This window comes from Meles meles, chromosome X (genome assembly GCF_922984935.1).
Source record: "Meles meles chromosome X, mMelMel3.1 paternal haplotype, whole genome shotgun sequence".
Taxonomy (NCBI): Eukaryota; Metazoa; Chordata; class Mammalia; order Carnivora; family Mustelidae; genus Meles; species Meles meles.
In genome coordinates this window covers 64,973,764-64,994,733 of record NC_060087.1, presented here as the reverse complement: position 1 = coordinate 64,994,733, position 20,970 = coordinate 64,973,764, and the positions used below count along the sequence as shown (strand labels likewise).

Genomic DNA, 20,970 nt, shown 5'->3' with positions numbered 1-20,970 from the left:
GTTTCCCCAACCTCCCACCCCCCCACCCTCCCCGCCCCTTCAAAACCCTCAGGTTGTTTTTCAGAGTCCATAGTCTCTCATGGTTCACCTTCCCTTCCAATTTCCCTCAATTCCCTTCTCCTCTCCATCTCCCCATGTCCTCCATGTTCTTTGTTATGCTCCACAAATAAGTGAAACCATATGATAATTGACTCTCTCTGCTTGATTTATTTCACTCAGCATAATCTCTTCTAGTCCCGTCCATGTTGCTACAAAAGTTGGGTATTCATCCTTTCTGGTGGAAGCATAATACTCCATCAGTCCATAGTGTATATGGAACACATCTTCCTTATCCATTCGTCCGTTGAAGGGCATCTTGGTTCTTTCCACAGTTTGGCGACCGTGGCCATTGCTGCTTAAACATTGGGGTACAGATGGCCTTTCTTTTCACTACATCTGTATCTTTGGGGTAAATACCCAGTAGTGCAATTGCAGGGTCCTAGGGAAGCTCTATTTTTAATTTCTTGAATCTCCGTACTGTTCTCCAAAGTGGCTGCACTAACTTGCATTCCCACCAACAGTGTAAGAGGGTTCCCCTTTCTCCACATCCTCTCTAACACATGTTGTTTCCTGTGATAAGTATACTCTTAATCCCGTTCCCCTATTTCACCCATTCCCTCCTTCCCCTTTGGTAACCAAGGGGTTACCTGTTCTCTGTAGTTAAGAGTTTGTTATTTTGTGTTTGTCTTTTTTCTTTGTTCATTTGTTTTGTTTCTTAAATTCTACATGTGAGTGAAACATTAGGTATTTATCTTTCTTTGACTTATTTAGCATTATACTCATGATCCATTCATGTTGTTGGAGACAGTAAGATCTCTTTCTTTTTTATGGCTGAGTAATTATTCCATTGTAGAGATATATACCACATCTTTATCCTTCATTCATTGGACATTTGAGTTGCTTCTATAATTTGGCTATTGTAAATAATGCTGTAATAAACTTTATAGGGGTGTTTATATCTTCATGAATTAGTGTTCTTTTTATCTTCTTTGGGTAAATACTAGTGGAATTACTGGCTCATATAGTAATTTTCTTTTTAAATTTTTTAGGAATGTTCATACTGTGTTCCACAGTGGCTGCACAAGTTTGCATTCCCACCAACAGATGGCTTTTTCTCTACATCCTCACCAAAAAACATTTTATTTCTTGTGTCTTTGATTTCAGCCATTCTGATAGGTGTCAAGTGATATCTCATTCTGGTTTTGATTTGCATTTCCCTGATGTTGAGTGATGTTGAACATCTTCTCATGTATCTGTTGGCCAGCTTTATGTCTTCTTTGGAAGAACGTCTGTTGATGTCTTTTGCCCATTTTTAATTGGATTATTTGTGAAGTTTTTTAGTGTTGAGTTGTATAATTCTTTATATATTTTGGATACTGGCCCTTTGTTGGCTATATTGTTTGCAAGTATCTTCTCCCACTCTGTAGGTTGTCTTTTAGTTTTGTTGATTGTTTCCTTTGCTGTGCAGAAGCATTTTATTTTGATGTGGTCCCAGTGGTTTAATTTTGCTTTTGTTTCCCTTGCCTTCAGACGGCATATCTAGAAAAAATGCTGATATGGTAGATGTCAGAGAGATTACTGCCTATGCTCTTTCCTAGGATTTTTATGGTTTCAGGTTTCACATTTAGGTCTTTAATCCATTTTGAATTTATTTTTGTCTATGGTATAAGAAAGTGGTCCCGTTTCATTCTTTTGCATGTTGCTATCCAGATTTGTGAACACCATTTGTTGAAGAGATTTTTTTCCTATTGCATATTCTTTCTTCTGTTGAAAAAATTAATTTTGTTGAAAACTAATTGACCATATACTGTTGAATTTAATTCTGGGCTTTCTATCTTGTTCTGTTGATCTGTGTGTCTGTTATTGTGCCAGTACCATACTGTTTTGATTACTACAGCTTTGTAGTATATCTTGAAATCTGGGATTGTGATACCTCTGAGTTTTGCTCTTCTTTTTTGAGATTGCTTTGGCCATTTGTGGTTCCATACAAATGTTAAGATTATTTGTTCCAGTTCTGTGAAAAATGGTGTTGATATTTTGATAAGGATTGCATTAAATCTGTGGATTGCTTTGAGAAGTAGGGATATTTTAACAGTATTTGTTCTCCAAGTCCATGAGCATGAAAATCTGTCCATTTGTTTCTATCAACTTCAATTTCTTTCATTAGTGTTTCATTGTTTTCAAAGTACAATTCTTTCACTTCCTTGGTTAACTTTATTCCTAGGTATTTTGTAATTTTTTTTTAAAGATTTTATTTATTTATTTGACAGAGAGAGATCACAAGTAGGCAGAGAGGCAGGCAGAGAGAGTGAGAGGGAAGCAGGCTCCCTGCTGAGCAGAGAGCCCGATGCAGGACTTGATCCCAGGACCCTGAGATCATGACCTGAGCCGAAGGCAGCAGCTTAAACCACTGAGCCACCCAGGCGCCCTATTTTGTTATTTTTGGTGCAGTTGTCAATGGGACAGTTTCTTAATTTGTAATTCATTATTAATGACATTTGTATATCATTATTAGTGTGTAGAAATGCAGTGGTTTTTTTGTACATTGATTTGTATCATGTGACCTTACTGAATTCACCTATCAATTCTAGTAGTTTTTTGGTGGTTTCCTATTTATGGTTTCATGTCATCCACAAGTAATGAAAGTTTTAGTTCTTCCTTACCAGTTTGGATATCTTTTATTTGTTTTTGTTTTTTGATGGCTGTGGTTAGGACTGCCAGTACTATGTTGAATAAAAGTGGTTTGAGTGGACATCTTTGTCTTATTTATGATGTTAGGGGGAAAGCTCTCAGTGAACTGCATGGTGAATGTGGAGTATGTTGTTAGCTGTGAGTTTTTCACATATGGCCATTATTGTGTTGTGGTATGTTCCTTCTAAACCTACTTTGTTGAGAGTTTTGATCATGAATGGATTTTATACTTTGTCAGGTGCTTTTTTGCATCTATTGAAATGAACATATGTTTCTTAGCCTTTCTCTTATTGATATGAGGTATCACATTGGTTGATTAATCACCCTTGCAGCCCAGGAATAAATCCTACCTGATTGTGTGATTTTTTTCAATGTATTGTTGGATTCTGTTTGCTAACATTTTTAAAAAAGATTTATTCATTCATTCATTCATTCATTTGACAGACAGAGATCACAAGTAGGCAGAGAGGCAGGCAGAGAGAGAGGAGGGGAAGCAGGCTCCCCACTGAGCAGAGAGCCCAACAAGGGGCTGGATCCCAGGACCCTGGGATCATGACCTGAGCCGAAGGCAGAGGCTTTAACCCACTGAGCCACCCAGGTGCCCCCTGTTTGCTAATATTTTGTGGAGGATTTTTGCATCTGTGTTCTTCAGAGATAAGACTTGTAGTTCTTTTTTTAGGAATATCTTTATCTGGCTTTTGTATCAGGGTAATGCTGGCCTTGTAGAGTAAATTTGGAAGCTTTCATTTGTCTTCCATTTTTTGAATAATTTGAGAGGAATTGGGTATTAATTTCTTAAAATATTTAGTAGAATTCACCTGTGAAGGCATGTGGTTCTGGACTTCTGTTTTATGGGAGTTTTTTGACTAATAATTTAGTTTCACTGTTGGCAGTCAGTGTTCAAATGTTAAATTTCTTGGCGAAGAAGTTTTGGGAGGTTATGTTTCAAGAAATTTATCCATTTCTTCTATTTTGTTCATTTTGTTAGCATATAATTTTTCATAATATTCTCTTTCAGTCCTTTTTATTTCTGTGGTGTCCATTGTTATTTCTCCTCTTTCATTTTTTATTTTGTATGGGTCCTGTCTTATTTTTTTTTTGATGTGTCTGGATAGCAGTTTAACAGTTTTGTTGGTCTTTTCAAAGAACCAACTTCTGGTTTCATTGATCCATTGATTTTTTTTTTTTTTTAGTTTGAATTTTGTTTATGCTCTGAACTTTATTTTTTCTTCCTTGCACAGGTTTTGGCTTTCATTTGTTCTTTTTGTAGTTTTTTTAGGTGTAAGGTTATGTTGTGTTTTTTTTTTTTTTAAAGATTTTTATTTATTCATTTGACAGAGAGATCACAAGTAGGCAGAGAGGCAGGCAGAGAGAGAGGAAGGGAAGCAGCCTCCCTGCGGAGCAGAGAGCCCGATGCGGGGCTCGATCCCAGGACCCTGAGACCATGACCTGAGCTGAAGGCAGCGGCTTAATCCACTAAGCCACCCAGGCGCCCCGGTTATGTTGTTTATTTGAGTTTTTTCTTCTTAAGGTAGGCTTGTATTGTTACAGAGTTCTCTCTTAGAATAGCTTCTGCTGCATGCCAAAGATTTTGGAGCATTGTGGTTTCATTTTCATTTGTCTTCTTGCATTTTTTGATTTCCTCTTTGATATCTTGGTTGACACATTCATTGTTTAGTAGTGTGTATTTAACCTCCATGTATTTGTGTTCTTCCAGATTTTTTCTTGTGGTTGATTTCTAGTTTCATAGCATTGTGGTTGGAAAAGATGGATGGTATGACTTTGATCTCTTTGAATTTGTTAAAATTTGTTTCGTGGCCTAACATGTGGTCTAGTCTGGAGAATGTTCCATGTGCACATACAAGGGATTATGTTCTCTTTTAGAATGGAATGTTCTGACTATATGTTAGATCGATCTGGTCCAGTATGCCCTTCAAAGCTACTGTTTTCATATTGATTTCAGTTTGAATGATGTAAGTCCTCTGCTATTATTATGTTACTGTTGATTACTTTTTTTGTTATTAGCTGTTTTATATTTTTGGGTGTTCTAGTGTTGGGTTCGTAAATGGGTTTATGGTTGTTATACCTTCTTTCTGGGTTGTACTACTTATGATTATATGTTATCCTTATTTGTCTCTTGTTACAGTCTTTTGAAAGTCTGGTTTTTCCATTACATGTATTGCTACCTGGCTTTCTTTTTACATCTATTTGCATGATAAATATTTTTCCATCCCCTTACTTTATGTCTTAATGTCTTTATGTCAGAAGTGAGTTTCTTATTGGTATCATACAGGTAGGTCTTTCTTGCTTATCTATTTAGTCACTCTGTTTTTTGATTGGAGCAGTTAGTCCATTTACATTCAAAGTAATTATTGGTAGGCATGTATTGCCGTTTTGCTACTTGTTTTATGTTTGTTTTTGTAGTTTTTGTCTGTTCCTTTCTTCTCTGGCTCTCTTCTCGGATTGTTGGCTTTATTAGTGTATGCTTGGATTCCTTTCTCTTCATTTTTTTACATATTAGTTGTTTCTGATTTGTGGTTGTCATTAGTTTTATATAAAACATTTTCTGTATGTAGCAGTCTATATTAAGTTAATGGTTGCTTAAGTTTGAATGTACTAAATTTTTACCCCCTCCCCTCCATATTTTAGATATATACTTTATTTCCTTGTATTTTGTAAATCTTTAACTGATTTTTATCGGTATACTTAATTTTACTGCTTTAGTGCTACCTACTTTTCTTACTCCTAATTGCTGTCTTACTTTTCCACTCAGAATCCCCATTAATATTTCTTGTACGGCTGGTTTAGTTGTGATGAATTCCTTTAACTTTATTTGTCTGGGGAACTCTATTTTTCTTTCTGTTCTGAATGATTGTCTTGCTGGCGAGAGTATTCTTGGTTACAGTTTTGTTTTCCTTCACTACTTTGAATATATCATGTCAGTCTCTTCTGGCCTGCAAAGTTTCTTCTGAAAAAATATGCTCATATCTTTATGGAGTTTTCCCTTGCTTGTACCTGTTTTCTTTTCTTCTGTTGCTTTTAAAATTCCCTCTTTATCACTACATTTTCCTATTTTAATTATTATATGTCTTGGTATGGACTTTTTTGGGGTTGATTTTATTGGGGCTTCTTTGTGCCTTCTGAATCCAGATATATGTTTCCCTCCCCAGATTTGGGAAGTTTTCAGCTATTATTTCTTCAAGTAAATTTCTGTCCCTTTTTCTTCCTCATGTCTTTCTGGGGTCCTTATAATGTGCCTGTTATCATGCTTGATTGTGTTACTGAGTTCCTTAAGTATATTTTCATTTTTTATTATTTTCTTTCTCCCTTCTCTTCACCTTGATTGCTTTCTTTTTTTTTTTTTTTTAAAGATTTTATTTATTTATTTGACAGAGATCACAAGTAGGCAGAGAAGCAGGCAGAGAGAGAGAGGAAGGAAGCAGGCTCCCCGTTGAGCAGAGAGCCCGATGCAGGGCTCAATCCCAGGACCCTGGAATCATGACCTGAGCTGAAGGCAGAGGTCTTAACCCACTGAGCCACCCAGGCGCCCCTCCTGAGAAGTTTTTCTTGGTACTGAGCCTGCCATCAGACTGGATGTCTGCTCTCACTCTGCTGCTGGGGCACAGTTCTGACTCGTGTGTGTGCTTATTCTTCCCTCTGCTCCTGGGTGGGAGTCATTTTGAAGTGGTGCTGGCCACTCTTGGGGCTGTAAGCACACTCCCCAGTTTGTGTCACTTCTTTGGGTGGTCTTCTGCCAAGGGTATGTTGGTGGGGGCTGTCTGTAAAAGAACATGGGGGCAGGTTTTGTGTGGTGCCAGTAAGGTCGATGCCACTCCTGTGTGGATAGTGTTTTGCAGGCACCTGAGAAAACTGTCCAGAGTCCAGACTGGTGTGGAGGGGGTAAGTCTACAGAAGACTTAGTGGGGTGGGACATGCTTTTAGCATGTCTAGAGTGTTAGTGCTATGCTGGTTCCTGTAGGAGTGATGAGGTGATGACACCTGCTAGCTCTTTGGTCTTGCAGAACTCTCCCAGTGATTCCTGCCCTTGCAGCTCATACTCTGAAGTTAGTAAAGAAACCACCTTCTCATATACTCCAGGCCCCTTTCAAACTGCTGTTTGTATGCTGTATCTCAGTGGGGTTGGTTTGTTGTGCTGTCTCTTAAGGATGGGGACTCAATTTCCTACTGCTCCCTGGTTCTTCCAAAGTAGAGCCTGCTGATTTAAAAAATTTAATGTGTGACACCCCACCCATTGCAAGTTCTTGGAAAGTTAGGTCCCTCTGGTTATGAAAGCCAAATGTTATTGAGATTTGCCTCCCAGCGTGTGAGTCTACCATGCCTGGGGTGCATAGCGTGGGGTCTGCTCTTCTCTGTATGCGTCCGTGGCATCCTTCCTTTCCTCTGACAAATCCACAGGTCACTTTGCCTTGCACTGCATCTTCATCCTTTCTACCCTCTTTATAGTGGCCTTGTCTGTACATTTCGCTGTGGAGAATCTGTCACTCTTCAGATCATTTTCTTTTTTATTTGCACTGATGTGGCTGTTATGTAGATAGAATCACAGAATGAGGTGAATCTGGGACCCTCCTGCTCTGCCATCTTCACCAGAAATCCACCTGAACTTTATTTTTAAAATTTTATAAAGGAGATTTTAGGTATAAATGTGTTCCCAGCATGGGCAGAATATTTAAATTTTCCCTTTATCCCAGTTGGGCTTTGTGCATTTAACTTGAATATTGCTTTTTAAATTTTTTTTAAATTTTTTATTTATTTCTTATTTTTTTATAAACATATAATGTATTTTTATCCCCAGAGGTACAGGTCTGTGAATCGACAGATTAACACACTTAATAGCACTCACTATAGCACATACCCTCCCCAATGTCCATAACCCCCCTTCCCCTCTCCCAACTCCCCTCCCCCCAGCAACCCTCAGTTTGTTCTGTGAGATTAAGAGTCACTTATGGTTTGTCTCCCAATCCCATCTTGTTTCATTTATTCTTCTCCTATCCCCCTAACCCCCCATGTTGCATCTCCATGTCCTCATATCAGGGAGATCATACGATAGTTGTCTTTCTCTGATTGACTTATTTCACTAAGCATGATACCCTCTAGTTCCATCCACGTCATCGCAAATGGCAAAATTTCATTTCTTTTGATGGCTGCATAGTATTCCATTGTGTATATATACCACATCTTCTTTATCCATTCATCTGTTGATGGACATCTAGGTTCTTTCCATAGTTTGGCTATTGTAGACATTGCTGCTATAAACATTCGGGTGCACGTGCCCCTTTGGATCACTACGTTTGTATCTTTAGGGTAAATACCCAGTAGTGCAATTTCTGGGTCATAGGGTAGCTCTATTTTCAACATTTTGAGGAACCTCCATGCTGTTTTCCAGAGTGGTTGCACAAGCTTGCACTCCCACCAACAGTGTAGCAGGGGTTCCCCTTTCTCTGCATCCTCGCTAGCATCTGTCATTTCCTGACTTGTTAATTTTAGCCATTCTGACTGGTGTGAGGTGATATCTCATTGTGGTTTGATTTGTATTTCCCTGATGTCAAGCGATGTGGAGTACTTTTTCATGTGTCTGTTGGCCATCTGGATGTCTTCTTTGCAGAAATGTCTGTTCATGTCCTCTGCCCATTTCTTGATTGGATTATTTGTTCTTTGGGTGTTGAGTTTGCTAAGCTCTTTATATATTTTGGATACTAACCCTTTATCTGATATGTTGTTTGCAAATATCTTCCCCCATTCTGTCAGTTGTCTTTTGGTTTTGTTAACTGTTTCCTTTGCTGTGCAAAAGCTTTTGATCTTGATGAAATCCCAATAGTTCATTTTTGCCCTTGCTTCCCTTGCCTTTGCTGATGTTCCTAGGAGGATGTTGCTGTGGCTGAGGTCGAAGAGGTTGCTGCCTGTGTTCTCCTCAAGGATTTTGATGGATTCCTTTCTCACATTGAGGTCCTTCATCCATTTGAGTCTATTTTCGTGTGTGGTGTAAGGAAGTGGTCCAATTTCATTTTTCTGCATGTGGCTGTCCAATTTTCCCAGCACCATTTATTGAAGAGGCTGTCTTTTTTCCATTGGACATTCTTTCCTGCTTTGTCACAGATTAGTTGACCATAGAGTTGAGGGTCTATTTCTGGACTCTCTATTCTGTTCCATTGATCTGTGTGTCTGTTTTTGTGCCAGTACCATGCTGTCTTGATGATGACAGCTTTGTAATAGAGCCTAAAGTCCAGAATTGTGATGCCTCCAACTTTGGCTTTCTTTTTCAATATTCCTTTGGCTATTCGAGGTCTTTTCTGGTTCCATATAAATTTTAGGATTATTTGTTCCATTTCTTTGAAAAAAATGGATGGTATTTTGATAGGGATAGCATTAAATGTGTAGATTGCTTTAGGTAGCATGGACATTTTCACAATATTTATTCTTCCAATCCAGGAGCATGGAACATTTTTCCATTTCTTTGTGTCTTCCTCAATTTCTTTCATGAGTACTTTATAGTTTTCTGTATATAGATTCTTAGCCTCTTTGGTTAGGTTTATTCCTAGGTATCTTATAGTTTTGGGTGCAATTGTAAATGGGATTGACTCCTTAATTTCTCTTTCTTCTGTCTTGTTGGTGTACAGAAATGCAACTGAGTTCTGTGCATTGGCTTTATATCCTGACACTTTACTGAATTCCTGTACAAGTTCTAGCAGTTTTGGAGTGGAGTCTTTTGGGTTTTCTACATACAGTATCATATCATCTGCGAAGAGTGATAGTTTGACTTCTTCTTTGCTGATTTGGATGCCTTTAATTTCCTTTTGTTGTCTGATTGCTGAGGCTAGGATTTCTAGTACTATGTTGAATAGCAGTGGTGATAGTGGACATCCCTGCCATGTTCCTGTGTTCCTGACCTTAACGGAAAAGCTTTCAGTTTTTCTCCATTGAGAATGATATTTGCGGTGGGTTTTTCATAGATGGCTTTGATAATATTGAGGTATGTGCCCTCTATCCCTACACTTTGAAGAGTTTTGATCAGGAAGGGATGCTGTACTTTGTCAAATGCTTTTTCAGCATCTGTTGAGAGTATCATGGTTTTTGTTCTTTCTTTTATTAATGTGTTGTATCAAATTGATTGATTTGTGGATGTTGAACCAACCTTGCAGCCCTGCAATAAATCCCACTTGGTTGTGCTGTATAATCCTTTTAATGTACTGTTGAATCCTATTGGCTAGTATTTTGGTGAGAATTTTTTCATCTGTGTTCATCAAGGATATTGGTCTGTAGTTCTCTTTTTTGGTGGGATCATTGTCTGGTTTTGGGATCAAGGTGATGCTGGCCTCATCAAATGAGTTTGGAAGTTTTCCTTCCATTTCTATTTTTGGAACAGTTTCAGGAGAATAGGAATTAGTTCTTCTTTAAATGTTTGGTAGAATTCCCCTGGGAAGCCGTCTGGCCCTGGGCTTTTGTTTGTTTAGAGATTTTTGATGACTGTTTCAATCTCCTTACTGGTTATGTGTCTGTTCAGGTTTTCTGTGTCTTCCTGGTTTAGTTGTGGTAGTTTCTATGTCTCGAGGAATGCATCCCTTTCTTCCAGATTGTCGAATTTGTTGGCGTAGAGTTGCTCATAGTATGTTCTTATAATTGTATTTCTTTGGTGTTAGTTGTGATCTCTCCTCTTTCATTCATGATTTTATTTATTTGGGTCCTTTCTCTTTTCATTTTGATAAGTCTGGCCAGAGGTTTATCAATCTTATTAATTCTTTCAAAGAACCAGCTCCTAGTTTCGTTGATTTGTTCTGTTGTTTTTTTTGGTTTCTATTTCATTGATTTCTGCTCTGATCTTTATGATTTCTCTTCTCCTGCTGGGTTTAGGGTTTCTTGTTCTTTCTCCAGCTCCTTTAGGTATAGGGTTAGGTTGTATACTTGAGACCTTTTTTGTTTCTTGAGAAAGGCTTGTACTGCTATATATTTTCCTCTCAGGACTGCCTTTGCTGTGTCCCACAGATTTTGAACCGTTGTGTTTTCATTATCATTTGTTTCCATGAATTTTTTCAATTCTTCTTTAATTTCCTGGTTGACCCATTCATTCTTTAGAAGGATGCTGTTTAGTCTCCATGTATTTGGGTTCTTTCCAACTTTCCTCTTGTGATTGAGTTCTAGCTTCAGAGCATTGTGATCTGAAAATAGGCAGGGAATGATCCAAATCTTTTGATACCAGTTGAGACCTGATATGTGACCCAGGATGTGATCTATTCTGGAGAATGTTCCATGTGCGGATTTTAAAGTTTTTATTTATTTTTATTTTTTTATTTCATTAAAAGATTTTCTTAGAGAGAGGAGAGAGAATCAGTGGCGGGTGGGTGGGGAAGAGGGAGAGGGAGAAGCAGACTCCCTGCTCAGCAAGGAGCCTGACTCAGGGTTCCATCCCAGAATCCTGGGATCCTGACCTGAGCTGAAGGCAGACACTTAACCAGCTGAGTCACCCAGGCATCCTTCAGTGTTGTTTTTAAATAAAACTTTACATTCCTTATATAGAATATTTATCTGATAAGTTGTTTTGAAAAGCAAGTGTGATTTTCATGGCATATTCAGTTTAATGCCTGGCTGTATCAGATGCCTATATGGATTTCTGCCTGTATGACTTTTAACTCCTGTCCCCAAAATTGTCAGACCTTGTGTGTTTCAGAATTTTCAACTTTTAGAAAGATAATATCAATTAGTTAGCATATATTATGTAATAGCCCCAGTCCCCTATGAGGCAACACTCCCATAATTAAACAAATCCATATGTTTGCAGCAAAACGTGTGAACATTGATACTTAAAGGAATAAACAGTTTAGATCAGGTTTTGCTGCCAAATGAACTTTGGCAGCAACTTGTAAACTTAGTTCTGAGAGCATTGATTTAAGAATTTTGGTTGACCCTTGAAGAATGCAGAGGTTAGGGATGCTCATCCTCTGTTCAGTCAAAAACCCATGTTTAGCCTTTCACTTCTCAAATACTTAACTCTTAATAGCCTACTGTTGACTGGAAGCCTTACCAATGACATAAATAGTTTATTAATACATATTTTTTATATTTTATGTACTATATTATTTCAGGAATGTATGCTAGAGAAAAGGAAATAACAAGAAAATCATAAGGAAGAGAAAATAGTTACATTGGTGTACTGTAAAAAAGACATCCATGTATATATGGACTTGTGCAGTTCAAAGCCATGTTCAAGGCTCAGCTATATGGTAGTATAAGAGATTGTATTCAAAGTCAATGTTTTGTTATCAGGTTAGTTGGGAAAGCTCTTATTAAAGATTAGAGTATAAGAATAATAAATTGTGAGTTTTGGAGTGTTCTCATTGGCAAATTGTAGGCTATTGGTTTATCTTAAACTTTGGGAACCGATTTCCGTGATTAAACTGCTTCCCTAGTGAAATCAGCGTGTTTGATTTCAATTGCTAATTTTCATTTCCCCAAAACACATATGAGAGGATTCCATGATTCTCCTGTTTGGAACTATTAATACATAGTGTAATAAGTAGTTTGTATTCATTGGATCTTAAGAAGAGATGGCATTGTATGGCAATTATTTGTAGGGTGTGTTTCCCAATAATTCGTTACCTGAGCACTGGTCTATATCACTGTGTTCCATTTTGATCATTGTGTTCCATGTAACTTTTTCTGAAGGATCATCATGCTATTTAGGAGGTGATCCTTTTTTCATGCATGTATCCACAGAAGGCTTGAGAATTGAGCTCTTCTGCAGATGCCAGTCTCTCAACTGTTTGGTGGAATAAGCCTAGCCTTGTTGTTTAAATTATTTTATTTTATTTATTTTTTTTAAGATTTTATTTATTTGACAGACTGAGATTACAAGCAGGCAAAGAGGCAGGCAGAGAGAGAGAGAAAGGGAGAAGCAGGCTCCTTGCTGAGCAGAGAGCCCGATATGGGGCTCAATCCCGGGACCCTGAGACCATGACCTGAGCCGAAGGCAGAGGCTCAACCCACTGAGCCTTGTTGTTTAGATTGGATTTTCTTTACCCTGGCTATTTCTTGGAACTGATTACTTCAGAAGATAAGAAGAAGATAATTTTGCTTGGGAATTAACACGTCTAAAAATGGGCCTTTGTAAAAATCCTTAAGCAGAAAAGACTATGAAAATAAGCACTATAAAAAGTACTGTGTTTTTTTTAAAGATTTTATTTATTTATTTGACAGACAGAGATCACATGTAGGCAGTGAGGCAGATGGGGGGAGAGGAAAAAGGCTCCCTGCCGAGCAGAGAGCCTGATGTGGGGCTCAGTCCCAAGATCCTGAGATCATCACCTGAGCCATAGCAGAGGCTTAACCCACTGAGCCACCCAGGTACCCCAAAAATACTGTTTCAAGATAAGTTTGGGTGTAAGCCAAAAGATAAGTGGCATTCCTTTTACTTTATTTTTTTTTAAAGATTTTATTTATTTATTTGTCACAGAGAGAGTGCACAAGCTCTTGGGAGTGCATAAGGGTGTTGGCAGGTAGAGGGAGAAACAGGCTCTCCATTGAGCATGAAGCCCTATGCATAAGTGGCATTCCTTAATAATTTGTTTATATGCGTATATAAACATAGTATGTTTTCCTAATTTGTCCAGCTTAATTAAGGGAACAATATTTTTGAGCTTTTAAAAGGGCTCCCCTGCTCCCATATGTTTAGGTGATTCCAGTTTATTCAGCCATAGTTGGGTATCCTATTATGAGGTACAATAGTTTACTAGAAAAATTGGGACTTGAGAATGGCATGAGCAACCAGAGTGAAGAATGTGGTCCTAGAATATTGCAGTCCAGTGAACAAGATAGATATAGATAAGTTATTATTTTAAAAAACAGCAGAAGAAACATATAAAACTAAAATGGGGCTATGTAATAAATAGCAAGTGGGCCATTTAATCTAAATATTAGAGGAAGACTTAATTAATTACTTAATTAATCTAAATATTAGAGGAAGAGGAACAGGTGACATTTGAACTCAACTTTGAAGGATGCGTCATATTTTGAAAAGTGCAATAGGGAATGACAGTAATATTACTAGTAATATTTAATTGAAGATTGGTCATGCTTGAGGTATTTATTGTGAGTTTGGTAGGGTATTCTTTTTTTTTTTAACCTTTTTTTTTTTTTTTTAGTATTTAAATTTATTTTTTTCAGCGTAACAATATTCATTGTTTTTGCACAACACCAGTGCTCCATGCAATACATGCCCTCCCTATTACCCATCACCTGTTCCCCCAACCTCCCACCCCGAGCCTTCAAAACCCTCAGGTTGTTTTTCAGAGTCCATAGTCTCTTATGGTTGGTAGGGTATTCTAAGATTTATTTTTGCCTTTCTGTATTTAGTATATTTCTGTTCTGAACCTATAGCTTTCTGTGTTCTTTATGGATCTTTTTCCTCCCAATATTTTCTCTGTATATTTTATTATAAAGCAATTTTATTTTTTAAGGTTTATTTATTTATTTTAGAGAATGAGAGAGAGCTTGAGCTTGGGGAGGGAGAGGGAGAGAGAATCTCAAGGAGGTTCCATGCTTAGCAGAGAGCCTGATGTGGGGCTCAATCTCATGACCCTGAGATCATGACCTGAGCCGGAATCAAGAGTCAGACACAACTGACTGAGCTACTACCCAGGTGCCCTCAAAGCAGAATAATACAGAAAAGTTTCTGTCATTAACATTGTCGTGTATTTGCTTTATCACATATCTGTTTATATATCCTTCTGTTTATCCATCAGTGTACCTAATTTTTTTTTGCCTTTTAACTGCTCACTTTGAATTAATTATAAATTCACAGGACATTGCAAAAAAAAAAAATGGGGAGTGCTGGAACAATACCCTTCATTCAGTTTCCCCCAGTAGTGACATCTTGTATAACTGTAATACAGTATCAAAACCAGGAAGCTGAAGAGTTATTGCAATTTCACCAGTTTTTCATGCACTGATTTGTTTCTGTGTGTATGTATATGTAAGTATAGTTCTGTGCAGTTACCACATGTGTAGCTTTTTATAACCAGTACTACAACCAAGATACTCAACTATTCCATTACCACAAGGTTCCCTTGTACTACCCTTATACACATCCCCATGCTTATCCCCATTCTTAACCCCTGGCAAGTGTTAATTTCATTTTTATCTCTAATTTTGTTACTTTGGGGTGGAGTCATGAAGTGTGTAACCTTTAGAGATCAGCTTTTTTCACTCAATGTAATGCCCTTGAAATCCTTGATGCATTTCAAAATAAATGGTAAATAAACATCAGCGTACTGTTCCCTAGTTATTTCAGCCTACATAGTATTAATTAGAGGTCAGTATGTAAGTTTGTTTTTCAGGTAAAATTTACATACAGTGAAGAGCACCAATCTTAACCTCTTTAGATTTTTAATCAAAGGATAGTAGTGTAGCTTTTAGAAGGAAATCTATACTTTTACTATACTTGAATATATTTCTGGGTAATTCTGATCACGACTACGATACAGATTTAAGTATATTTTACTTCCTACTACCAAAATATTAATAGCAATTTTATTATTCTTCAGTTTAACAGGTTAAGACATCTGTTAACTTTAAACTTAAAATGGATCACTGCAAAGCTTATTTCAGCAAGAAAGTTATGGTACTGTGATGCCAGATTGATGAAGGCTTGTTACTGGGAAGGATTAGCTTTAAAACTGTTGTATTCTGGGAAGGAACTTTGAAATATATAAAATCCATATTGTTTTATTGTTGAAACTTCATAAATTCCCCATTGTGCTTTCCCTGTACATTTTTTACTCATGTTTTGGAACCACAGTACAGTTTAGAACCCACTAGTTGTTCTGACGTTTTTGGCTTTCAGTTTTATTTTACATGATTTTACTTATATAGATAATTTAAAGCTAATTTTAAGTGCACTTTTTTCCCCTCAAGGAGATGAAGCCTTATCTAAATCAGTGCCTGTCACAGTGGATGATGATGATGACGACAATGATCCTGAGAATAGGTATGATTCCATCTGTAAGGACTTTAAAAAGATTATAACACACCCTAGGCATGGGCACAAACAGCAGCAACGGAACCACAAACCGGTTGTAAAAACCAGGAGTGCCTGCCTTAGAAAGACTCGCTCACAGTCTTCCTGCAAGTTTGAAAGAAAGGCCAGAAAATGGGCTAAAACTCAGAAACCTTAAGAAAAAGTAAATATAAATATTACACACCTAGCATAGGGTGTGTTATAAATGCAGCACTGTCAACTTTACGTTCCCATGTAAACTGTGATAATTTTTTGAGAATATTTTAATTTTGGCAGATTATTTTATTGATGAAAATAAATCATATTTCAATAAATGGTGACAACAGACATCTCTCTCAATATCTGATTATTGTTTTTAATTGCCATCTAATATGGTGGTCCTGTTAAGACCCATTCAAAGTGATGAAAAGGAGATTGCTCTGATATGTAAGATTAAGAAATTCTTTTCAGAATAAGTATCAATTTATAAAGTGTCCAGACCGATTTGGATTTTAACCATTTTTCAAATAAAATAGTATGATAGTATTAATTTTAATAAGACTTACACAGTAGGTTAGAAGTAAACAGTGTAGTCTTCACAGATTCACTTAACCTGAGGGATGGCTGGGAGAAGAAAAAATACAAAGACACACCCATATCCTAACAATGAAGAATAATGGAAATGTATTAAAGAATATAACCCTAATTTTTCGACCTCTTAAACCCTTCCTGAAATACAGTATATCCCACACTCATAATCTTCAACAAGAGCGTGTGGTATGGTAGGTGGAATTTTAGAATAATGGGGATAAGAATATCTGATTTCTAGTTCTAACTTCTTTTTTTTTTTTTTTTTCTAGTTCTAACTTCTTTTGTCTGTGTGATTGTATGCAAGTGACTTAATTACTCTACCAAAAGTTTTTGATTTCTAAAATGAAAGGGTTGGATGAAATTTTCCCTGATTAATTCTAACACCTATTATCAATGATAGACTTGATGGTTTTACTAAAGAACATTATATTAACCATACATTTATTCCTAGTAGTAAGTTACAATATTAAGAAAACATGAAAATATGCATGTAATTTTTGTGTCATAATTTTGTAAGAAATTAACTTTAAATTAGTAAATTCTGTGAGCCAGCTATTATTGTAACTCTGTTTTCTATATTTTGTTGATGCTGATAGAGTTTTCTGTTTTTAAGATCAGCATTCTTCTAATAGGAGAATGTTTTTATTAAGGTAAATGAACAATTTTATTTTGTACTTTTAAATAGAGATCAGTCATGGGCACAATGATTCAGATGCTGCTTACCTACTAATTTTTTTTATTAAAAAATACATGTATCCACTTATTTTATGAGATGAGGTGGGGTCCAGAATGGATTGGTAAAGACATACATTTTATTCATCAGCAATTTTTATAGTTCATGATAGCAGGATTATGAAAGCATTTAAAAAATCTCTTTTAGAATGCTCTAATTCCTCTTTATTTAGACTACTAATTTGTTTTCCTGTAAACCATGAGGACTCAAATACTATTAAAAGGCTAATAATGTTTAAAGCATGCTATATTCCATTTTAACTACATACGTGATGAACCTTAATCTCATATTTAGCCACCAAATGAGTGTCATTGAGGTATGATAATTTTATATTTGTGTTAGAACTTGTCAAAATATGAATATCACTTTCATCTTTTAAGTTGCTTGATTATATCTCTCTGTAACTGGCAGATATTTTATTGGAAGGTATATTTAATTCCATCTTGTATTTTTGATTAAAAACTACAACACTGTTCAGTACTTTTGAGAAAAATGAATTTTATCTTGAACATGTTTTTCATTATACTTATTTAAGTGTGCCGTTATAAAATATATCATTAGTAACTTGTTTCATTTTCAACATACCAAAGAGGTATCTAATACCCATGGTGGGCATACAAATACCCACTGGAACTGCTTTAGCATAGATGATGTATTTGAGCATATTTGAATATGCACTAAGCGACTTTTAAAAATTTATTTGTGGATCATGATTAAGACTTGGAATTATATTTACCATTTTCACATTTTTGAGTAGGATGTTTTTTAGTATACAGCATATTGTGATTGTGTGTAAATTTGTACACAATTGTGTAATTGTGTATAAATTGTGTATACATTTCATATGCTTCGACTTTTTCGCCATGTTGTTAATACATTTTCAGTTTTGACATTTATGGAGAGGTAAATAGTGTATTAATGCCAATGCTTAAGTATTTGGATGCAATAAATTTCTATAAAACTTTTTTCTTGTTCAAGCATTTAATTTTAATTATAATGCATCTTTTCATGAAAGTTGAAAGAATTTGTTAAAATCAAGATAAGGAAGTTAGTTTGTAGCCAGAGAAGTTTTGATATTTCCGATATTGGGGAAGTAAATACTTTATAATTCCCTAAACATATATACTTATATATGAAGTATATACTTACATATAAATTTATGGGAGAGTTTTATAGTGGATTGCACTACTGTTTCTGTCTTTTCTATTTTTAAAGCTATGATAGTTTGTGGAGTTATTTAGAAAACTTAGTCATGTCCTGAATATTTTAGTAGGTGTGGATATATAAATTTGTTGTTTTAGCATACTGTTATGTAGCATCATTCATATTTGAAAGTAAATGTATACTCTTGTGAGATAGAGTGGTCTAAATTGTAAATAATTTCTGTTAAATTGCATTTATATAATAAACAATGAAAAAATATTTCATATTGACAGTTTAACTTTTTTTTGGTTGAACTTTTTAGGAAAAAATATAAATAGTAGACTAACGTTACAGTTTGAATTTTGTATAATTGGGAATTTACTTAGAATTTTGTAGTTTAGACTTTATGTACTTTTTAAAAGGGAGAACAATATGAAATGGATTGTAAAGTTATTTAAATTACACATGTCCGTTATTTTACAAAGTCCGTTATTTTAATTTGCCATTATGTTAAGTTGCCTTTCAAATACCTATTGCATTTTAAATTGGTTCTTTCATTGAAAAAACATTTACTTATGTAATTTTAAAATTATGGTTGCATTTCTACAGTTAGCTGGCATCAAAGATACATTATGATTCTGTAAAAGGGGTATTTTGACCAGACATTTTCTAATGTCCTGTATTTGAATACCTATACTGTGAATTAGCCTCAGTGATAAGATGTTAGTTTGTTCAAGTTTAACAGTGTTAGTGTTGAGGATCATTAAACCAGGCTTGTCTTTAGAGGTTGCATACTAAATCAGTGAGGAGTCCATTCTCTCTGAAAAAGAATTATTTTCAGTATGTCCTTTATTTGTAGTTTTTTTTCTAAGCATTCTTTTTTTTATTAGAATTTGACTAAAAGCTGAGATTTTTGTATGGATACCCTCCCCTGGCACACACATAAAAACATTTACCTTCTATTTGAAGAATGCTTAATTGGGTCTAATAATACTCCATAGTTTTCTCATAGTTTCTTTCTTAATGGGGCTAAATGCTTACATAGAAGCAAAATTTGATGTGGAGATTGCTTAAAGATTGTTGTTAAAAGAAGTTCTACTTAATTATAGTGGGACTACACTGTACCCTTAAAGATTTCCACTTATTTTGTTATTTGGTAATACTTTACTTTTCAACTGGAAAATACACAAATGATTGTTTTTCCCTACTGATTTGGTGGAGGTATTCTGTTGATAAAGGTTCTGTACTATTAATTCAGCATATTTTCAAAAGTAATTAATTTTTCCTGGATGTTGTTCGTGTTAATGAAGATATTTAATGATTGCTTACCTGATCTCAGCAGTGTTTAATGGGTTGAGTATATCTCAGGTCCCTTCAACAAAAGACTGTTCATTTGGTTTATTTTTAAGCACTTTTTAAAATTTTTTAAATTTATTTTAATTTAAATTAAATTTAAATAAAATTTTTATTTATTTTATTTTTAAAATTTTTAAATTTTATTATTTATAATTATATATTATATATTTGTTTATATATTTATATTTATATATAAATATATAATATTTATATATAAATTATTTATAAATAATTTATTATTTATTATTTTAAGCACTTTTTAGAATGTTTATTTTCTACACATGTCTTTATTTTTTATATGAATTTGCTAAATCTGGAATAATTTTTTCTCTGTGAAATGTTTTTTTTTTTTTTCATGGTGGTCCTGTTTGGCTACCAAAATTGCTTTGGTTCTTCTCCTTTATTGTTTTGAAAAACAAAGCTAGCATTTTAAATGAAGCATTTTACTTGTTTTTATGTTTGAGTAAGGGTTTTAAATGCCTGGCAATTTTAAGGTAACTCCATTTCAGTTTACTCTATTTCTTTGTAGTGCAGGTAAGTATTGTAAGTCATTTAAGTACATATAGATGTCTAGTCTGTATATAGGATCCATTTGTAGATAACTAAACTGGTTGCAGTTGTCATAAGATCTCTTTCTCATGCTAGGATTTTCAGCAAAGAAATAAACATGGTCAGTAGTGGTGATCTCTCTGCTTAAGATTTAAACATTATATCTAGCCTTATTTCCTGTTCTCTGTTCTTTGGTGATATTGGGACTTTTAGAGAATGGAAAATAGCCCCACCCTCACCCCCACCCCCAGAGTTTGCATTTTCTAGTGATAACAAAAATGATTCATTTTTCTGACTTAATATATGTCTCCTTTGTCTTTAGCTTTGAAGTTTATAAATAAAAATGAGAGGAGTCAATCCTGTTTTTACCTTTCAAGTATAAGAACATATTAAACTAGCTCTTTAATATCAAATTTTCTAAATTTATATTAGTGTTAATAAAGTTTTTCTTATTTAAATTTCCTCTAAAACTGCTTTAGATTTTACATAAAATCAGGGAGTGCACATTTTGTTATTTGAATTTAGTCAAACATTATAGCCTGTGTATAAATTGCTAATAAACTGTGGGTTCTTAATTTCATACAGATTTTATATTTCTACTAAGATTTTTTAAAAAAGTTATTTGATACTAATGTTCCTGGTACCCTCACTAAAAAGGGAAACAGTGCTGCTTTTCGGTAACTGCAAACATTGTAGGACATATGACTAACAAATGTTTGAAACTATTGTTTAGCTTTTTGATTCTTTAGTTACATCATTATTATCTCATAAACTCTACCATTTTTGGGTACAGATCATATGCCTTAGTCATTTTTTATAGAAGGGTTCATATCAAGAATACTAATTTTGAACTAAGGAGTTAAAA

The 20,970-nt window shown here is 35.2% G+C and overlaps 1 protein-coding gene across 6 annotated transcripts in view; it reads left to right on the top strand.

The window, feature by feature from the left end:
* The window catches only part of ATRX (ATRX chromatin remodeler), a 296,636-nt gene that overhangs the window by 92,864 nt on the left and 182,802 nt on the right, over positions 1 to 20,970 (top strand). For all 6 annotated transcript variants that reach the window (XM_045994716.1, XM_045994715.1, XM_045994713.1 and 3 more), the window contains one exon: positions 15,652 to 15,724. In XM_045994716.1, coding sequence (XP_045850672.1) covers positions 15,652 to 15,724 — 73 coding nt within the window. The remainder of the gene's footprint in view (positions 1 to 15,651; positions 15,725 to 20,970) is intronic.